The following is a 22,238-nucleotide window of genomic DNA, read 5'->3' as shown; positions in this document are numbered from 1 at the left end:
GGTGCCGCGTAAGTCTGCGCCGCCGGCTCCGGCGCTTGCTGCGTTGGCACCTGCGGCGCCCTCGGTGCCGACTGCTGATCAGTCAGTCAGAGGCCCAAGCACACTCCTATGTGCTGCTGAATCCCCGCTATGAGCAGCCGGGGGTCAGGGCCCTGTGTTTCACTTGTCCTGCTCGCTGGTGTTACCAGCAAGGATTGAGCTGGAGAGAGCTTCCTTTTCTTTTGCACCGAGGAGGTGAGGGAGGCTGCCTTCCTCTTGTGCACTCCCGAGGGCCCCTCCTTCTGGGGCTTCTCTGGTGGTTCAGGCTGGAGGGCCTTATCAAACAGGATAATTTTTAGTCTCATTTCCCTGTCTTTTCTGGCCTTGGCTGTAAGCCTAGCACAATGAGAGCGCTTCTGAGTAATGTGAGCCTCTCCAAGACAACGAATGCACTCTCTATGCCCGTCTGAGGCAGGCATGGTCTCACGGCATGACGCACCCCTCTTAAAGCCCTGCAAAGATATCTCTGCCGCGGCTTGTAAGTCTTCATATGTTACAAGAGTACTTATTGGCTAATGAAGTCTTTAACCAAATAACGATCACGGCCTCCAGGGGGTATCGGATCGCCAAAGGCAGCCGCTTGCGTCCGCTCTTCTCCCCTTTGTTCCTCCCTCCTTTTCTCTCTCTCTTTTTTTTTGCACAATGGTTTGAACAGTGAGAACACAACTAACTACTAACAACTAATAACGATCAACAATAACCACAGTTTCTCTTTTTTTTTTTCTTTTTCTTTTGTCTCAGGCATTAGAGCCGGAGCAAATTCTGTCTGCAGCTGCTGGCGGTTGAGAAGGAACTGGCGGGGACTGGATCGCGCACATGGCTGAGAGCACATGGGGGAGCAGCGTGCATTGGCGCATGCGTGACCCGACGGGCACTGCTAGAAGTTTCCGATCTGCGGCACCGGGGCAAGCCCGACACCTACTGTGGAGCACTCACAGGGACCACTTGAAGAAGGAAAGGAGGCAGCAGACATCTTAGCAATAGCAGTACAAATGCAGAAATGTTTTCTGTTCCAGTTTTGGATGTTCTACGTATAATTATTCGCGTAATAACCAGAAGCAATTGATTTCTTCTAAGGAAGGGCTTGACTCTCCCCTCCTTCACAAGCCAATATTCCTCTCTGATTCTCTTCTTTCTTCCAAGGCCTTTAAGTTTTGGCAGGGGATGGGGGTGCTGAGGGGGAGCCTGGGTGCCACGACATACAACAGAATATTAAATGGCACTAGTGCTTGAAGTAAAAAAGTGACTCACCATCTTTGATGTTTAAGTTAACTTGTACAAAAAGCAGAAAGGAAAAGAAAAATATAAGGAGGATTACAGGACAACCAGGATCTCCAGGCCCTATTTGCAGCAAGTATGGACAGGAGCAAATAAAAGTGGTGTGGAAAATGCCAGAAACTACTGACGTATGCTTTCTGTTATAGGAGTGGAGATGCAGGACATAAGAGTTGCAACTAATATAACCAATAGCAGCACTGTTCCTCATAGAGGTTTGCTTCCAACTGGTCTGAGCACTAGCATGACACAGCAACGTTGAGAGGTTCCGGGAGGCGGGGGAAAGGCGGAAGGAGGGGAGAAGTGGGCCGCTGGAAGTAGTGCAGCCAAAGGAAGAAGGGGTAGGGCTTGGGCAGTCAGCCCTAGTTCCCTCGCCAACACTACATCCGAGTTGCCCATGGAGAGGTGCACAGCTCTCCATGGCCTATCAAGGGGCGAAGAGCTTCAGGTGCAGCCAGAACTCCAGATACCTTTGAAATGCCAGATGTGGAGGCAATTGCCTCCTTTGCCCCACCCCAACCCGAGTGTGGAGCATGGAGCTGCAGCTTTGAGGGGCTGGGATTCCTATGGATTGGGATTCATGGGGTTGTTTAGTCCCATAATGGGGCCATTACAGGGACTATTTCCTCCTGAAACAATTTCAGATCCTTCTGATTGCATGCTCCCAGTGTAATGAGCCTTCATGATCTTGGATTTGGAATACCACAGCATTGATGGTATTTGTATTCATTAATACAGCCTACAGCAAATCAGAGAGATATGAACAAAGGATGTGTGTTGTAGTAAAAGGTAAGAAAAATCAAGCAAAACCTCAAACACTGGACTACATTATCAGAGAGGTAGCCGTGTTAGTCTGTATCTTTGAGAACAACAAGTAGTCTTGTGGCACCTTATAGACTAAACAGATATTTTGGAGCATAAGCTTTCGTGGGCAAAAACCCACTTCATCAGATGCATGAGTGGGGGTGGTGGTTTCAGAGGGGTATTTAAAGAGTGGGGTCCCAGTAAAAAGGGGAGGCCAGAGCTGACAAGGTCTATTCAGTCAGGATGGAAAAGACCCATTATCAGTAATATGTATGAAAAGAGGAAAAAACAAGTCAGACAAGATGGGGGATATGGCCCATTGTCAGACTGATGTGGAAAAGTTAACACCTAGGGCAGAGAAGTTCTACATTTGTCAATTTTAAAAATCAAAGGATGTAATCAGTGTTGGCCATTCCATGTATGCTTGAGGCTTCTTTACATAAGCTGCTCTATGACTCCAGAAAAGAAAAATACCTTTATTAATATGAATGTCTTAAAAGCAATGTTAGAATCCAAATGAGCACCCAGACTGGTGAACACTGATCTGATGTTTCTTGCCTGACACGAAGTGTTGAAAATGGAAAAGTGTTTTGGGAGCCAAGTTCCATCTATCTCTGAGTTCTGTTAAAATGTGCCTGTCAGAAATGAGTTTTATTCCTGGCTCACCTATTCCTCAAGAAATCCATTTTCCACTTAAGCCTGGAATACACTAGAGTGCATAGAATAGTGGGTATTAAAAAAAGGAAACTCTCAGACTACATCTACACTACGTCAATCCGTTGACAGAAGTTACTGTCGGAAGATACCTTCGAACAAAACGTCTGTCGACAGATTGAAGCCAGGCAGCAAAGCAGATTGAAAAAGCAATCCACCCTGTCGAGAATGGGCAGTCCTGCTGCTCTGCCGCTCTCTTGACAAAATGGCCAGCCAGAAGCACAGCAGATAGGGCTGCCAAGTGACCGAGAAGTTCTGTGTGATGACAGAGGGCCTCCTGCAGCATCCACATGGTTTTTTGTGTCAACAGATTCTGATGGGAGAGGCAGAAGGCTGTCAACAAGAGTGCCGAGTTCTGTTGACCGAATGCATTTTTAATGTGGATGCTCCATGAGTTTTGTTGGCAAAACTCTCAACTGTCGATGTAGCTTCAGAGAAGGATATCACTAAGACCCAATAAATAGACTTCATTCTTCCTTTCCTGACCTCAGCAAATTTCTCAGTTTAATGTGCAACCTCGTAAGAGACAGCTCTTTCAAAACAGACAGAGGATCCAACACAAGGCAGTCTATTTTCTCCGTATGCACCAGGAGAACACTTTGTTGCAATTAGAATTTTAAAGTCTGCCAAGGGGTCTCCAACATGGAGACAGAATTAATACTAGTATTGAATTAATGAAACATTTGAAACAAACAATGAAAACTAGTGTAAAGTTAAACCCAGTTTAATGTTTACAAAAGGACTGTCTACCTACTGGCAAAATATATGTTACCCATATAAAGGCATTAATACAAGTTGAACCTCTCCAGTCTGACACACTCTCATCCAGTAACATCCGTAATCCAGCATGATTTTAGTTAGCCACACAACCACTTATCATAGGCATGGCCAAGTTTTTGTGGCCCCATAAAGATTGTTTACAGCCACCAGTCCTGGTTCTCAGTGTGCTGTATTGTTATTTAACTCTGATTTACCCTAACTGTCTTCTAAGTGCACGGTAAGCAGAAGTAATGTTGGTAGTGTGCTAGACAATAATGACCTCCCATGGCCTGGCAAATCCTCTCACTCAGCACTAGTCAGGTTCTGAGGGTGCCAGACTAAAGAGATTCAACCTGTACAGATTTATACAGAGTTAAAAGCAATACCAAAGAAAAATTAGCAACAAATCTGTCATACAAGTAAGAAAACAATTTTCACTGCAGTTCTAGCTGGATGATCTCTTGCGATAAAACTTCTTTCGAAAGATCACATCCACACACAAAAAAAAAAAAGAGGATCAAAAGATCAATCTGCTCTTTCAACAGAGAGCATACACACAGCCCCCACTCTTTCAAAAAAAATGGGCCAAGGATTGAAAAATCTTGCACCATGAAGACTGCTCTTCTGAAAAAATGGCCCCTGAGGCATCTACACACTTTTTTCCAAAAGAATCTTGAAAAGAAGGTGCTCTCTCTCACCTGGAAGAGGAAGAAGGCTGCCAGAAAAAGTGCTGCGTTCTTCGGATTTAATATCGAAAGAATGCATTTTGTGGGTAGATGCTCCATGGGACTTTTTGAAAAATCCCAAGCTTTTTTGAAAGATCTCGCTAGCGTAGACATAACCAATGTATCCAGCCAATGAAATGACACAACCTACTGCACTTAAAGGCTGATGCGATGCAATGCAATGTGAGGTCAATGGGAGTCTTCTACTGACATCAGTGGGTTTTAGATCTAGCATCTACATCCAATAAAGCAAAACTAGTTAGTTGCTTTGACCATTTAATAGCTAAATGGTCCAAAAATGTAAAGATGAAAATTAATTAAATGGGCTTATACTCTCTTATCAATGCTACTCTGCAAAGTGCTGAGAATGCTCACTCCCCTGGGCTTTCAAGGGGAGAGGAGGATGTTTAAGTCCTTGAAGAATCATGGCCTGATTTGCTTTTAGCACTGATTACGCATTGGACACCAGATAGATAAGTTAAGAATTTGGAAAAAACAGTGCTTTTTTTTTTTTTATGTACTGAAGGGACTGCTTAAGAATAGTCCATTTAAGAATGGTGCTCTGATAGCATACAAATTGAATTGTTTTAATTTTCTGAGTTGGAACAACAAAAGACAATAGAGAGAAGGGGAAAAGACAAAAGAGGCTGCTTAACACTATGATTTTGTATCACGTACTTAACTGTTTTAACATATGTATAATGGTTCATCATTAAATGTAAAAATACCAGGCCTACCTGCCATATCGTGGATTTCGAGGAGACTGACCACCGTTACACTTGGGGCTGTTTCTAGTAATGGTATTCCCCGGGGAGATATTTGTTAGACGCTATGAAAGATGTGTAGAAAGGCCTGTAAATATCTTATTGTACTCATGCATTTGGTTTTTTTTTGTATATGATGGACTAATAAACCAACACAGCTAATCCCATTGGATGTTATGATGTAAATCCAACTTCGTTTTCTTTATACTATAAAACAGGACTGGATGTCAGTATGTATGCCCAAAATATTACATCCAAATAAGTGATGTCATTCTAGTTCTGGAGTTACTGAGACTGGATGTGGGGCCTAGCCCATTCAACACTGCTCTTCCTAGTTAGCAGAAATCATTTTTGATCCAGAATATTGACTCCCATTTGACTGGGGAGGGAGAAGGATGATTAATACAGTTTGCTGTGTAAGCAAGGTAGTCATTGTGAACTTCCTGTTTCAGCTTCAACCTTCCCAACTCTTCTAGCTGCTGGAACTCTGGAGATACCAGGGCTTGGCTGACAAGCAATTTTAGGTTCTGGAAGGGATTATTTTCTATCTGGCAAAACTCAAAAACGTCTAAATCTAACCTTGTAATGAGGAGGCTATATTACAACTGCTGCAATGTAGACATGGCCCAGTGCAGTTGGTGAGTTAGGAGGAAGTCCCTGTAGCTCAGTGGGCTGCTGAGGCGTCTCTCCTCAGAATACAGTGAGGGACTTGCTTCTGTGACAAGCCATGCAGTTCCTCTCACCTTCTCCCGCTTGCCTCCAATGTGAAGGAGGGGGAGGTGGCTGGGACTCAAGATCCCCTGGAAGGCCTGAGGGCATACAGGGGCCTGACCTTCGCAATCACTCAAGTTTACAGTCCATTGACACTGCTGCAGCTAGTTGACATTCCCCTGAGAAAAGCTCTGCAGAAAAGTTTAGGGTAGTTATTCCAGCTGAGTAACAGTTTTAAATTAATAAAATTGTGACCACATTTAATTGTGCTGTGTCTTGGTGTTCTCAAACCAGTATCACAGGGGTAGCCATGCTAGTCTGTATCTGCAAAAACAACAAGTCCTGTGGCACCTCAGACTAACAGATATTTGGAGGATCAGCTTTTGTGGGCAAAGACCCACTTCGTCAGATGCAAACCAGATTTCTTTCAGGGTTTGTCTACACTTTGAGCCAGAGGTGCAATTCTCAGCTCAAGCAGTCGTGTCCACACTTGCTTGACCAAAGCTAGCACGCTGAAAATTGAGCGTAGCTGCAATGGCACAAGGAGCATGAGGCAATTGCCTCCAGCACATCCTTAGCATCTTGGACAGCTAACTCCCCAGGTGGCCATATCTACACTCTTTTTTTAGCACACTGGTTTAATCAGAGCCCACACGGTTATGTCTCCTTAAGCTAGATTTACACCTTCCAGCTCGAAGTGTAGGCATTCACATTACAGTGAACAGGGAGAATCCAGAGCACAAAGAGTCTCAGTGGTCTCAGAGACTGGTCAGTGGAATCTACTGAAAACTATTGTGTGTCACTGAAATATAAAAAAGTCCTGAACTATGTCAATGTATTTAAATAGAAGATTGCAATTCAGATGAAAGTGAACCGCTACAGAGACTTAAATTGTTTTGTGCAAAGAGTATCTTCAGTATATAAGGGCTCCAATGTAAATATATTCATTTCAAGACTAAGGAAAGGGTTTTTTCATCTCTTGATATGAATACGTGCAAACCCAATAACTCTCTATTATCCAGAATATTTGAATATCTGGCAACCTCCCAGCCCTGGCCTGCTGGATATGAAAGACTTTACACGAGCATAAACACAAAATGACTCCATTGAAGTTTATGGTGTTCTCAGATGATACCAGTGTAAGTGAGGGCAGAGTACATCCCAATATATAAAGCATAGCAGTATAAGTTAGAATTACCAGTGATCTGTTGCATTTGCTTAAACTGTTTTCTAGTGCACTCCTTAAACCATCGTTGCTGTCATGTAGTTTTCTGTTAGCTGATCTAAGATGAAATGGATAACAAAAGTTAAATTTTCTTGCAAAAATTCTTTATGTTAAGTAAAAAGTGAATATTAGATGTATTTTTACATTACAGGTTACACCTTGCCAAATCCAGCAGTTTGTGACAGAATTAGAAAGATGCTTTTTTCCATAAAACAACTCTTATGAGACGCGTGGACCCAGAGCAGTTAATGAACTCAAAGTATAATGTTACAAGCATTTTCCTATAAACAGCTGGCAGCGGTAGATGTTTATTCTCAAGGAAATAGGGAACTAAGACTGAGCCAACTGTCACTGTATGAAGAGGCTCCCTAGTTAGCTGGACAGAAGATAAGGATTAATTACTGCTTTCAGGGCTTTGTCTGTACCTTGCAACAGAAACAGAAGCTTACGTAGAGTGTGAAAGAGCAGGTAGGTCACTGGATCAGGGCACTGCCCTTCCAGCTGACCAGAAGGGATGGCATTCCTGCCTGGAGAGGCCCTTTCACTTGGCTCAGGTGCTATGCCCAGGGATTCACATGGGTGATCAGTTCTTCAAGTCACTCATAACGTGGATGGAATTTCAGAGCTGGTGCAGAGAACCAGTCAGGAACTCACTCAGATGCAAGGAGACCTCAGAAATCCTGGTTCTTTATTGACCACTTTTTATCTTAATGTGAAGCAACAGTACCTTGAACATCCTCGTGCATGCTGGAAGCATAAGCAAATGTACTCTACTTTGGTCTCCAGGGAATGAGGGGTTTGGCAAGGAAGGCATTAGACTGGGATTTCAAATCTGGGGCTCTTTGAATGACAAAACACTAATTACAGGATGGCAAAATGAGGTGTAATAAAAAAAAAAAAGAGGCGGCTGGGACACACAGAAGGTCTCCCTCAGGGATAAAAAGGATTCAGGAGAGAATCCCCTTCTCTTAATTATTTATGATACAAAGCTTTTGACCGCAGGGATCTGCGGTGGTTGGGGAGAAGTACTTGACACACATCAACAAACCAATTAAGGAACACAGAGAGTCATATTACTACAAGAGTGTGGAAGGAACAAAATCCGCCCAATCAAAGCAGTACAACTGTTTAGTGTAAGTGCCTTTCCTTCTGTAGAGAGAAGGGGGCTAGGGGTACCCCATCCAGCTGGAGAGTGGTATGTTTTTAATCGAATATTAAAGAAGGAATTGATACATATCTAGGAACACAGAAGAGGTAGCACAGCCATGGTGTGGATGCCCACTGAAGGTACTCATTACATAAGGGATTACAAAGAAAGAAGGGAAGCTGAGAAAAGAGGGTTTGAACACCTACATCTAATGAAGAGGGGAACACGCCTGATCCTTTTCTTAGCCTAGAGCATCAAGGTCTCAGGAACAGGATGGCTGGGAAAAGATTGGGGATTACGTTGGAATGATGGAAGAATCATGACCTGCACTGAATAATTGAATGTTGGGAAGCCCCAGTTATTTTGGATCAATACATTTGTGGCCAAATTACACCCACGTCCATTGCTTCCTGTTGCTATTCCAGCACGGCCTGACACTGCAAAACAATGGCGTTGGTTATTTCAGTCCTGCTGAAGGGAGTTTGACTACATAGACAAATTTATAGTACATATCATTGTATTTCTTCTTTGTAGTGATAGCATTTGATGTACAAAGTGTTACAGTGGGAGGAATTTAGAAAAAGAAGCCCAACAACTTGGTCGACTATGGAATCATTAAAATATAGATATTACTTTCTAAAAAAACCTAATTATTAAAATAACATGACTACTCGTGGTACTCGAATTGAGCACGTGTTTCCATGATCGAGGTCTGAGTTTACAAATTCAAGATCATTAAGTAAGGACATACCTGGAAAGTCAAAAAAGTTAGATAAAGAAAGTTATCTTCAGCTGAGTTATTTGGACCTGAGAGCCAGACAGAGATTGGGAATGGTAATGATTTTGGATAACAGCGGAAAGTGCCTAAATGCCACTTGGATAACTTTAAGGAGAGATTTGGTTCAATGACGTGGAAAAAAAAATTATGAGCCTGATGAGGATACTTGCTGAGGCTATACAACTATTTAGACTGGGTGACCCTTGAAAGCAGTGGTGGGCGCGCTTCATACAAATGCTGCACACATGGTTGATGCTTTAAAAATAATAAAAGAAGAAGTTACTGGAAAGGCAAAAAGTGATAATATTTAGAAAAACATGGATAGACCAGTATCAGAGAGGTAGTCATGTTAGTCTGCAACTTCAAGAACAAGAAGTAGTCTTGTGGCACCTTATAGACTAACATATTTTGGAGCATAAGGTTTCGTGGGCAAAGACCCTGATGAAGCGGGTCTTTGCCCACGAAAGCTTATGCTCCAAAATATCTGCTAGTCTACAAGGTGCCACAAGACTTCTTGTTGTTATGGATAGACCAGGATCTTATTCAGCTTAATAGATGGAAATGAAATGCAATGAGGCTAAGAACCAAAATCCCACAAACTGTTACAGGCTCATCAGTCACACACAAACTACCAAATACTGAACTGACACAGCAGTTGTGACGGATAAATCTTTAACATCTTTAAGCTACTTAATTCAAGGCGGAGCTCTGTTTATAAATCAGTGCCATTATATGGTCCAATGTCCCTCTGCTCAATGGCATCAAAGAAAGAATGCCGACAGAACTGTAGGATGCATAAGTGGAGGCCTCAGGGACAGGCTGCCGGCAATCATTCTGGTACTATATAAAAGGTAACAATGTGTGCCGTGATTTAGTGGTAAAATAAGAAGTAGCCAACCAGTACCAGTCCAAAAATATCTGAACCATTACAAAAGGTTTTGTAGAGCCGAGTTTAGTGAAAGGATGAGTTTATTTAGGGACCAATGGAAGAATGCAAAATTCAGATACTGCAGTGACAAGTGCTGGTACCAGGGTATTTATATGGTGTTCCCAGCTTATGTTATGTGACAATAAAACTTTCCTAAGTAGTCCAGATAGTAGAATGAGGTCTACAAACAGGAAGTTTATATTGAAAAGGGGAAAAAAAAATTCCCTTGAAACAATCCTCTCCGATTCCTTCCCTACAACTAGAGAAAAACTTGTTCAGCTGTGCACACTTCAAAATAAAAGTCTGTAAATAAAGAACAGTGAAATATTAAAAACTTACTGAAGTATTTCAATTTGTCTTTCCAGGCTCTCCCTGTCTTCAGTGTATTCTCGGATCATTTCCAAGTCTCTAAAAATAGAAAAATTAAGTTTCACTACATACACTGCTCCATTGTCTGGTGTTAAAAAAAGCATATGATCTGAAAAGAATGTATATCGCCTCCAGCTGAGAGCTTTTTTATGGTGACATCTGTAATCAGCTCTGCCAGTCAAGAATTGGCTTAGTTGCTCGCCAATGGTGTCACTGACGATGAGATCCCTCAATCGATGGCTCAGTCCTAGACGACGGAGACCTGAGTGGTTTTTGCCAGCCCCAGCCCCACACTCTCTCTCAGCACAGAGATTCCATCAATAAATAATTGAAACAGAAGCTCATTTATCTCACTTTATTAAAACGTTAAACTGCTCATTGAAGAGAGAGCCAACTGCCATTATTTCATAATTTTTAACTCTACTTTCCTAGAGAGTACAAACTGTCTATATCGCTGCTGCGTATACAAAACACATTGAATTCAACACATAATTTATAGGGGGATTTTACACAAGGAATTAATGCCAATTTGACTCTGGATGTATTCTAAAGGAGCAATCTGACAACTGAAAGCATGAGAGTCCATTCCTGAACCCAGGAAGAGCCACACTGACTTCCAAGCCCACCAGCTTTGGCCCATAATAAGAGGGAGCCACAGCATAGCCATTTGAAAGATTGGGGCTTAAATTGTGATTACTGCATTATCAACATGCAGCGGTGGGTGAGGGATGGAGGCAAGTCCCTACTCTCCCAGAAGCAGACAGCCACAATTTAGCTGCAGTTGCTTAGGAATACCAGAACTGATGCTGATGGTCCAACAGGTATGACATGCGAATGGGGTTACAGAACTTCCTTTTCTGTACTAAGAGAATCCTGGCTAAACCAGCTGGACAAGTGTAATAAGACATGTCTGTCATCCAGTAGCCATTACGCCTTTCAAAGGTGTAATAACCTCCAGCACCATCACTGGGGCACTCTGACTCCTTTCACCTCCAGTGCTGGTCAGTCTCAGGTGAGGTACAATTTAGCCCTACCTTTTACTTCTTGTGGAAGGTCTCCAAACCAATGGACCAAAATAGTCAGCCTTGCTGTCATTTCCACAAGCTCACCCTTGATCAGGAAAACTTCCATGGTCTTATTTACCATGACAGACAAGGGAATTTTGTTGAAATCAATTTATAAAGAAAGGGCCCAACTCCGTAGTTCTTACTCACTACCGAAGTCCCAGAGAACTCAGTGAACTTACCTGCATAAATAAAGGATTCTAGATTAGGCCCAAAAATTTGCCCTATCAGAACCATTACAGCTCAGTAAACAGAAGATATATGACAATATATCAGTTTTAACTTATGTACTTACCAATTATGATATGTTGAAGTATATAATATATATACAAAACTTACTTTCCCACCAAATAGCATTTTTATAGTGTTATCTTACCTTTCTGAGCTCAAGCTTTGATCTGCATAGTCGCTTTTCAAAGCATCTAATTCACTCTGAAGGAAAGCTATATTCGTCTGTGCTTCTAAAAGATCCTTCTTAAGTTTCTGATTTTCCTAAAGGAAACCAGAAAATGAAGTTTACATGAAACAGCTGCTTTCACAAAATAAAACATCAATATCAAGTAAAAACAGTAACAATATAAACTCTCAATAGACCTAAAAGTATACCTGTTAAAAATGTTGTTTATAAAAAGCTGATTTATAAAACCAAATCTTTAAGACTCACATTGAAAATCTCTCATACAGGCAAACACATAAGTACAGTAAACCCCCAACTTACACATAAGTCGCATTCCTGGATAACCACGTGTAAGTCATATTTTGGGCAAATCAGGGGAGCTGAGAAACTGACCAGTACCGGTGCACTGGTGGTCAGTTTCCTGGCTCCAGGGACTGGCGGAGAGCAACAAAACAGGCAGTTGCCTGGCTCCCAGCTCCCTTCTTGTGGGTCCCGACTCCCTGCCACCCCTGGAAGCCAGGAAACTGAGCAGCACAGCGGCATTGGTCAGTTTCTTGGCTCCTGTAAGCAGAAGGGAGCCGGGAGCCATCCGGGATACACTCATGATTTCAACTTGCGTTACTTGAATAAACGCACAAGTCGAAATTGTGTAAATAAAAGTTTTACTGTATGTACTGAACTTTAGAAATGTTAATTAACTATCTCAATGGAAATTTAGGTTGATATTTGCGAGGACATTCTCTACACCAGCTGCCACATCATAGTCATAGCTCCAACAGTTGTTAAATTTAATGTCAGGTTTTTCTGTTTCTCATACACAAAAATGACACCACCTTATTTAGAATTATTAATAAAATGGCATGTCTAGAACTTACATCTACTTAAAAAGAATTATTTCTTCTTTAAACAAGAATAAGCAATTGTGCCATCTTAAATCATTTTATAAAAAAGCCATTGCTTAGCCTCATGATTCTAATCTGATGGGGAAAAACAAATCTGTAGTGAAGGAAGTTCAAACTGGAGGCTGAATCCACATCTTCCTTATGCAAATTATAATCAGCTCTTACCATTGACAATTCATGTATTTTTCTTTTTGATTCAGTTACATCTTCTCTGGAATTTATATTCCTTGATTGTTCCTCCAACTGAAAAAAGAGTAAATATGTGCAAATTTTAAAAAACACATTCTTGACTGCTCCAAAGTCCACTTTAGTAAATGAAAGACATTTGGATCAAGCACTATATTGAAAGACACATTTTCCGGCTATGAAAAATTCTTTAATATGCAAGTTCTCCAGCTCTGGGCACAGGAAACTCCCCCCTCCAAATTTTCTGGCTTATATAAATTTCATGTTTAGATATGTATTCTTGAAGTGCATTTCACAGAATTTAGTTCTGTTAGAAATGTTTAATTTTGCAACTCGAGAAACCAACAGGGGCCAGATCCTTTGCTGCCAGCTGTGCACATCTACCGGGTTTGTCTAGTCCCAGTTCTCCACAAAGTAAAAATACTGCGGTTCTCTCATTTTTCATGAGAAACTTCCATTAGTATCAGTAGAATTATTAGTATGATTTAATAATAAAGAGGCAAATGGAGTGCAATTCACATCCAGGATTCATACTGCTGAAAGACACATACAATGTAAATAAAAGCTGTAGCAAGGTCCAGCCACAACCACCAAAATCTGGATTTCATACTTCCAAAGTGAGCAGTCATTTCTGGAGTTCTGATTTACTCCATCATAAAACTTCACACAAGAACTGCACAATTTGGATTTTAATTTGGGTTCACATGTTGCCCCTTACTGGGAGATCAGATTCAGAGCTCTCTGAAGAGTTAAAAGTGTAGCTAAACCCTTCTCTCCTATTAACATTCTTAGTATTGAAGAGTCGTGTACTGTCAAGAGGATGGACATGACAACTCAGGATAGTAGATCCTTTTCACCTTTCTATGATTCTGTTAGTTATAAATACTTATAAATTGGATTTTTTCCAATGTATAAAATTTTAGACTGTTACTAGGTAACCAAAATCCAGCTTAATGACAGTCAAAAGCAACCAATAGCTAATATTTGTTGTCTAGTGGATAGATCCCTTAGCAAAAGTATTTCCATAAAGTATACTGAATGCATTTAAATACAAATAGGTATTCTAGTCAACATAACTTTGAAAACTATTTTTAATTGCCACTTAGGGATGCACATTATCTGGAAATGTTTCACAGCAAAAGGCAGAGAACCCTTAGTTATTTTAGGAGGAAGCACTCAGCACCTCACCAGGTCAGACCTCCTTATATCATCCACAAAACTCTGGACACAAGCCCAAGGCACCCACCTTTTTCAATTTTTTTATTGTCACCTGAAGCTCACCAACTTCATTCTCATACTGACGCTTGAGATCATTTAGTGCCTCTTCAGCTTTTCGCTTCTCCTGTAACATGAGGTATTCTATTAAAGTCAAAATACAGATCTAAACATTTTCTCAAAAATCTCAGCCACCTAGACATTAAACATTACTTTGCACTGGGCAGGGAAAGATGGAAGGAAATAGTGAGAGAGGGATAGGACATCAAGGTGTGCTGAGCCCACTGTTATTCATGATGATGAAAAAGCAAACTATTTCCTTTCAACTTAAAGTATGTATCTTTGGTTCCCCATTAAAGATCTGATCCAGCAAAGTCAATGGGTACCTTTCAGTTGACTAAAATGGGCATTGTATTGAATTTTAATTATTACAGCCCCATTTACGAAGTATTTGTAAAAAATAAATATTCAGCAGATTGGAGTGACTCATCGTATCAGTTTACCTATGTTACTTAATTCAAACGTAACCCAATTTTATGGGCTCAGCAGAGTTTCAGACAAGTACGAGATTTGCACAGAAGACATGTTCCCAGAGTAAATGATCTTCCCGCCTACTCCTACCCTCAGAAAAATATCACACAGTAGTTCCCAGAAAAATATTTGATAGTTCTTTGCAGTTCACACTGCACTTTCTTATTCCAATGTTGCTAGCAAAAACAATGAAATTGGAATGGAGAATTCAGCTAGGTGGCTTCTCCCCCTGACCCCATTCTGGAAAGAGACTATACTTTTCAAATCAGTCTTCTACTAGCAACACATACTTCTGTACATAATATAGTAGTCAGAGTATTGTTATATCATATGTATGTTATAAAAATGTCTCCTTTCCAAGCATCTCTAAGTACAAGTAAAGCAATACTCTTACTATCACAGGCATTTCTGGAGGAAAGAAAAGGGGAGGTAAAGTGAAAGAAAGGATGGTGACAGCAACTAAATATGTGAGGCATTCAAAAAGAATTACTGGGAGCTGGAGGGGGAATGGCTTGTTAGCTAAAACTAATAAGGTTTACACAGGCTCCCAGAGCTGTAGATGGGCATGAGTACTCTGACATGTCCTCTTTGACTTGAGTACTACAGACTAGAAGGTGTCGTGAAGATCAGCATCCAGAGATGAAGATTGAGTGAGCTGCCAGATTCTAATCAGGGAAAGAAGCAAAGACTGAGACTTCACTGAGGGTACAACCCTATTCATAGAAGAGCCATTGGTATGTATGTGTTTTAGTGTTAGCCAACACAGGTAATCACTTGTTCAGGAGTTTCCTAGTGCTGACACTTGTACAGATTCCTAAGGTATGACTTGCACAGTAATTGCTTGCTTGCCTGCCTGGAGGAAACAAAGCAGGGTATTCTCACAATACCGGTTTTATCACATGGGCAAAGGTGTCACATTGCTGTGAGTCAGCACACTGTCTGAAACAATGGTGTGGGCTGCAACCATTAAGATTTATTGCTTAGAACAATCCCACAAAATAAATACCTCCAAAGGTTAAATTTGCTCTGAGGGTGTTTTACTTTTTGAAAATATATGTGGTGCTATGAACTGAAAAACACGTAAGAGAAACCTAATTCAGATAATGAAAGGAGAAGTCCGTCACAGCCCATCCTTGAGACAGACACCTAGATATGAAAGGTAAAATCCTGGCTTCACTGGGTATGTCTACACTGCAATGACACACAGAGACACACACACACACCCCTGCCCCCCAAGTTTGTGGTGCTCAGGCTAAGGGACTGTCTACATGCAGTGTAGACATTCAGGCTGCATTGGAAGCCCAAGTTCTTGGGCCCCCCCTTCAGGATCCCTGGGTCCAAACGTCTATACCACTGTTAAACAAACAGACCTTTAGCCTGAGCCTAAGTCAGGTGACATGAGCCAGCCATGTTTTTAATTACAGTGTAGACAGACATATTAATCTCTAGTGCTATATCTACGCTAGCCCAAAACTTCAAAATAGCCATGCAAATGGCCATTTTGAAGTTTACTAATGAGGCGCTGAAATACATATTCAGCGCCTCATTAGAACGCTGGCAGCCGCAGCACTTCGAAATTGATGCGGCTCGCTGCCGCACAGCTCGTCCAGACGGTGCCCCTTTTCGAAATGACCCCAGGAACTTCAAAATCCTCTTATTCCTACCCGCTGTTAGGACTAGTTTTGGGCGAGTGTAGACACAGCCTGTGAGTGCTTTGCCATTAACTTTGATGTTGCCGAGATATCATGTCAGTGGTCCCAAAACAGTCATTTATCACATTCTTAGTCCAACCATTTGTATTTATTAGAACCCTTTAGTCCATAGCTCAGATTGATCTATATTAGGACAAAGACTAATCCACATTCAGAAGTGCGAAGCATTTGTTACCCAAGAATTTAATTGAATTAAGAAGGACTGATTTTATCATGTGAACCATTGGGTCTGAAGAGATGTTACATCGTAGACAGGACAAGTGCACAATTGCAATGGCTCCCTGTGCCTGGTCTTGGATGAACAAGTAACATATATCTGAGTTTTGTTTTTCATAGAACATTTGTTCAGAGTATTACATTTTACTGGAGTGATTTATTGCTGTTTGCAAGGAGGAAATTACTCCAGAAGTATGTGTTTCCTACATGTAAACGTTCCATTACTTCCCAGCAGGAAATACAGTTGTGCTCATTCTCCACCTATTTTCCAGGGATTTACACTGTCCTTTGCCAAACATGACAGACCACTTCACTGAATTCACACACAAGACCTTTATGTCATTGTGTGTGTTTTAACCCTGGTAGGAAACCGATACAAAAAGATTGCTGATTATATTACAAAAGAAAGATTTATGGTAAACGTATTACAGGACAATGACTTAAGCTTATTTACCTGAATACCATTTACTGTCCCACCTAACCATTAATGATGTAAGTGGTAATGAGTGTTTGGAAATTTATTATAATAATGTGTTCTTCCTTGAAAGTGACCCTATCTCCCAGTACGCACAGAGGTCCAAATATGCAGAGGTACCTTGTGGAGACTATAACAACTAAATAATTGGGGACTGGTCTAGCAAACTCCCTGGTCCCTAGGGTGCTAGACCAAGGAGGTCCAACATGTGATTCAACGTGACATTACGTTATATAGACAAAGATGAGCATGTAGTTTACTGTCTTTTCTACCATTTATTCCATTGGATGTTTAGGGTTCCAATATATCTTCCCATAAATAATAAAACGGAAAAGAATTCTTCCAAAAGTCTAGCAAGGCTGCAACTTCTCTCCATTCAGCAGCCCTTGAGCAACCTCCTTCCCCCAAACCCCTCAACCCAGCCGACCCCAGAAGACTGTACCCCCACCTGGACCCCATTCATCCTAACCTTCTGCCTCAGCACTGAGCCCTCTACTGCACCCAGAGCCCCTTGACCTCAGCCCCACCACATAAATTTTGTGATGTGCATCACTACAGCCTTCATGTGTCACACATCATCTCTATATTCATGCACATCACAAAATTCCTTCTGCTGTGGCATGTGAAAAATTAGAGCTGTGGTGTCCAACCAGTTCTGGAGCAACATACACTACAATGGCTATTCCTATAGCCAACTAGCCACATTATTCTGAAAATATATTTATTGTTCAAGCCGACCAGCAACACTCAACTGGCGATATAGCCCCATGTGGCTAGCAGCTGTCAGCTAGCATATTGGACACCATGGAATTAGAGAGAACACTGGCATAGAGTCTCACAATTTGTTACTTATACATAAGGAACCAGTCTGTTCTGGGAAGAAAATGAAATAATGCCATTCTTATCCTCCAGGAGGTTCTCCACCCCCTCCACCCGTCGCCTGTCCATTGATTTCAGTAGGTTTTGTGTCAAGTCCACAATCCTTCCATGAAGCCAAGAGCTTTGTCTGAGTACAATACACCCCCGCTATGCATGATTTCGACTTGCATTTAACTCAGTTAAATGCCAGTTCAGGTAAATGCAAGTTAAGCCCAAGTGGAAATCCTGGAGTTCCCAGGTGCTGGGGGCTGTTGGGAGTGCAGCTTCTCTGCCAGATCCCCAGTCCAGACCTTGACTCCCGCAGTTGCAGGAAGCCAAGCAGACAGACAGCCTTGCTGCTGCAGCTTCTCCTCTGCTTCCCCCAGCTGGGAGAAGCCACACCACAGCAACTATCTGCCCAGCATGGCTTCTCCCAGCTATAGGAAGCTGGGTGGAGAGCCAGACACACCGCTGTGGCTTCTCACCAGCTTCCCCCAGGTGGGGGAAGCCAGGCGGGCAGCTGCAGTGGAGGGGTTTCTCCCCGGCTTCCCCCAGCTGGGAGAAACTGCACCGCCGCGGTTGTATGCCTGCCTGGCTTCCCCCATCTGGGGGAAGCTGGGGAGAAGCCGTGCCTGGCTCCCAGAGAGGCAGGGAGCCAGGAACGAGGTGGTAGCCTGGCTCCTCTCCACTGGCAAGAGCCAGGAAATTGACCCGCACTGATGTGCTGGTCATTTTCCCAGCTCCCGCAAGTCCAGGGGAGCTAGGCTGCCACCTGGTTCCCAGCTCTCTCTACTCGACTTGTGCGAAATTTGAGTTACGTGAGGGTGTGCAGGAGTGCAACCCTTGCATGACTAGGGGGTCTACTGTAAGTTCTTTTGTTATGCTCAGATGCAACAAGTTCTCCCCTGCCTGCCTCCCCACAAAAAATTCTGCAGGGGAAAGGAAAGATTTTTAGAACACTCATTGGGTAAATAAATCATTCCTTAAGAATTACATTCCTCATCAGCATCAAAAATAGGCTTTTAAAAGGAAAAAGGAGAAGAAATAATAATTTAATTCAGTACAGAGGACGAGATGATCTTTTGGGGTCCCCAGCAGTCCAACTTTTCTCTGATTCTGTCACATTCAGGCATTTGGTAGCCTTAAGTCAGGCTGTAAAATTCAGAACTAAACTCAAGCAAATGATCTTCTATGGAAATACTGATCAGCTACACTGAGCCACAGGTATAAAAATCAATTAATACTTTTTCCCTATTAGACAATCCCATAAGATTTTAGATGGCTGTAAAGCAAGGTGAGAATTTTTCTGTATTTGAGACCCGTGGCCTGTACCTTTTAAGTAAATCCTGACCTCAACAGGGACAGGACTAACCTGATAATTATGAAAGGCTGGAAATATTGTGTACTCACTTCCTTCTTCACTTTGTGTTCTGCAGCCTGTATCCGTTGCTCCATCTCCTCTTCCATTTCACTGAGCTGTATTGCTGCTTTATCCTGAGCTCTAAGATTTAAATGTAAATATACTGTGAATCCTTCACTGACTTCAAAGAAAACTTGAGAAAAAAAATACATGTCCTATCCAGTTCAAACACACAGAGGCAAATGTTGAAACATGAGCCAAAAGACGAAAAACAATTATGTCACGGATTTATTAGTGTATGAAAGATAGAGATGGCAGTACTAACAAAACCCCACAAAGTTTATGTTGTGTTTAGAAGAAAGCGTTTCTTTATATAAAATATATCTTTAAAGTGAAATTCTCCTCTGAAAATGACTAAGAAAAACATCTACTTAGAAGAGCTAGGCTAGACCGTATATACTCTCTCATATTAACATACAAAGCTACATTTTTACTTAACTACTATCACTCAAGTAGTAAAATTACTTATTCAATTCCCTCTCATACATTACAATAAATTTTGGGCACTGCTCAAGGATTCAGTGGTGGACAAAATTCTGCCTTCTTTTACTGGGGTGCCATCCTATTAACAATCTGAGAGTACACAGCCAAATAAGTCATTTGAAGATGACTACCATTCATACATTTGAACTGGTACATAAACCTGACGTGCAGCACCTTTAATACAACCTTCCCTGGAGAAAGTCCAGAGAAGAGCGAAAAAAAGTTAATTAAGCACTAGAAAACAATCTATGAAGGAAGATTGGACAAAATGGGTTTGTTTGGCCAAGGGAAGAGAATACTGAGGGGGAAAGGATAACAGTTTTCAAGTACATAAAAGTAAAAACATTCTTCTTAACAGCTGAGACAGGTAACAATGGGTGTAAACTGCAGCTAAAGAGGACATTAGGAAAACTTCCTGTTGGGATAGAAAAAATTGCCAAGGAAGACTGAGGAGATTTTAAGAGCAGGTTAGACAAACAACTGTCAGGTATGATCCAGAAAGGCAGTCACTCTGGAAAGCACTGCAAACTCTGCTGCCTTTTTCCCCTGGTGTCCAAAGATGTTCCTCCCATCCCCGTTAAAGACCCAGGAATTTTAAATAGTAGCCATTGATGCAAGCTCTGCATCCCACACCCTGCCAAGTGAGCCAAACTGCTCACACAGTCCGTGCAGGCAACTTTGCTGTGACTCTGCAGCCTTTTCTCTGCTTCCTTAGCTTTCATGGTTTCTATAGATCAGTCTTCACAGGGTGGCTACTGATCCAAAAGGGCACCAGCACAGAGCCATGCTGAACTCACAGATGTTTGGGATGAGGGGGTCAGTTTTTTCCCAGCTGCCTGGGAAATGGAGGAACAAGGCATTTACCCTATAAGAAAACTACTGCAACAGAGATCCCAACCAGTGGAGGGCTAAAATAAAGAAGCAACATCATTCTGGCTTCTCAAACGCACCAGCCAGACACTCTGCCTCAATACTCCAACCTTGGCACATGTTACCTTCACAACCTGGGTGACAGTGAAGGGGAGACAACACATGGCCAGGACCATGGGGTCCTGAAGCAGGATGAGCCTCCCATATAAACTAAGCCACCTTCCCTACAAGCGCCCAAATGCGCACTCAACAATCATGCGGCATCTGCTGAGCTTGTTGTTGAACCTCTCCTTGCTGCTGCTTGGTGTAATGCTTCATGAGCCAGGGCTGTAGTGCAGGATCCATGGCTGCTGCCCACAGATGCTGATGAACTGAGCTTGCTCTGGCAGTTTCAGATGGCACACAAAGGAACCTGAAACTGTGTGGATGCAGGGGAAGGGGGAAACCCAGGAAGAGAAGGGGTTGAGGAGAGAATTTCCAGATTCTCAGAAAACTTTGCATTTCCTGCTGACTTCCCACAATGCCTAACAAGGGTATGAGACACGAGGCATGGTGGGATACATGCTCAAAATGCACTGCTTTTATTTCAAAACTGGGTTCTTTCAGAATGAATGCTTCTTTTTGAAATGCACTGAGTGTGTGAATGCAACTGTCCTAAATTAGAAAGTCGAAATACGTAATGTCAGAGAAAACCTGCAGTGCAGACATATCCACAATGAAGTGGGAACATCAGAACAACATTTTCACAGTTCCTTGTTTGGGCCAATCAATTTTTACTTCACACATAGAAATATTAATATTTAATGAAAAATGTGTCACTATGACATAGTTAAAAAGTATTAAGATACAAACACACTACCTACATACTCTTTGAAGCTGGCTATACAGAAATAATATTTTCAGAAGTAAGAGTGATAACTATTTGAAGTCATGGTATCAGAGCGGCAGTCATGTTAGTCTGCATCTGCAAAATCAATGAGAAGTCCTAACAGATTTATTGGAGCATAAGCTTCCGTGGGCAAAGACCCACTTCAGATGCGTCAAAGTCACAGTTTCAACCAATGAAGAAAATGTACCACATTTTTTAGTAATTTAAAGCTGAGAGCTAAGCCTGCATATTGATCCAAGACTGGGCCTAGAATTTATCCAAAGTGTAATTCCATAGGCATAGTCAATTGTCTAGTTTGTATATTCAAAAAAAAAAAAAAAACTTCAATTATTCTTTAAACTTATTTGATTAATATCCTAAAAATGAAAATATTGGGTTCAACATGTTTTGCCATTAATACCAGGTATATTTAACCAACGCAGTGTACCATAGGCATAAATAGTGACGTTGACAATGCACAAGTGTGGCATTCAGAGCTATCCACTGTACCTTTTTACAGCTATAGCCAAGCTTTCCATTTCTGCGTTTTGAAGTTTGATCTCTTGGATGAAGTTCTTTATAACACGTTCGTAAGGCTGAATTAACCTTGGTTCCACTAAGCTGATGTTCGCATACAGAACACTTGCCTGCTCTTGCCTTGGGGAAAAACAAAACAAAACAATGAAATATATTTCCCTAGACAAGCACGCAACATTAGGCTCCCAACATTTATTCAAAATGAAACTAACCCACAACTTAGATTTAAAACTGTAACAAGTCAAATATAGATGTGAAACATTTGG

The 22,238-nt window shown here is 41.7% G+C and overlaps 1 protein-coding gene across 1 annotated transcript in view; it reads right to left on the bottom strand.

Moving 5' to 3' along the window:
* The window catches only part of RASEF (RAS and EF-hand domain containing), a 58,522-nt gene that overhangs the window by 17,625 nt on the left and 18,659 nt on the right, over nucleotides 1–22,238 (bottom strand). The window contains exons 2-9 of the mRNA XM_074994064.1: nucleotides 21,946–22,092; nucleotides 19,205–19,295; nucleotides 14,034–14,129; nucleotides 12,767–12,844; nucleotides 11,679–11,794; nucleotides 10,209–10,277; nucleotides 6,990–7,074; nucleotides 5,054–5,145 (exon numbers count right to left, since the gene is read on the bottom strand). Coding sequence (XP_074850165.1) covers nucleotides 5,054–5,145; nucleotides 6,990–7,074; nucleotides 10,209–10,277; nucleotides 11,679–11,794; nucleotides 12,767–12,844; nucleotides 14,034–14,129; nucleotides 19,205–19,295; nucleotides 21,946–22,092 — 774 coding nt within the window. The remainder of the gene's footprint in view (nucleotides 1–5,053; nucleotides 5,146–6,989; nucleotides 7,075–10,208; nucleotides 10,278–11,678; nucleotides 11,795–12,766; nucleotides 12,845–14,033; nucleotides 14,130–19,204; nucleotides 19,296–21,945; nucleotides 22,093–22,238) is intronic.

This window comes from Carettochelys insculpta, chromosome 5 (assembly GCF_033958435.1).
Source record: "Carettochelys insculpta isolate YL-2023 chromosome 5, ASM3395843v1, whole genome shotgun sequence".
Lineage (NCBI taxonomy): Eukaryota > Metazoa > Chordata > Testudines > Carettochelyidae > Carettochelys > Carettochelys insculpta.
The sequence above is the reverse complement of the archived record's forward strand: the minus strand, read 5'-3'. Positions and strand labels throughout refer to the sequence as shown.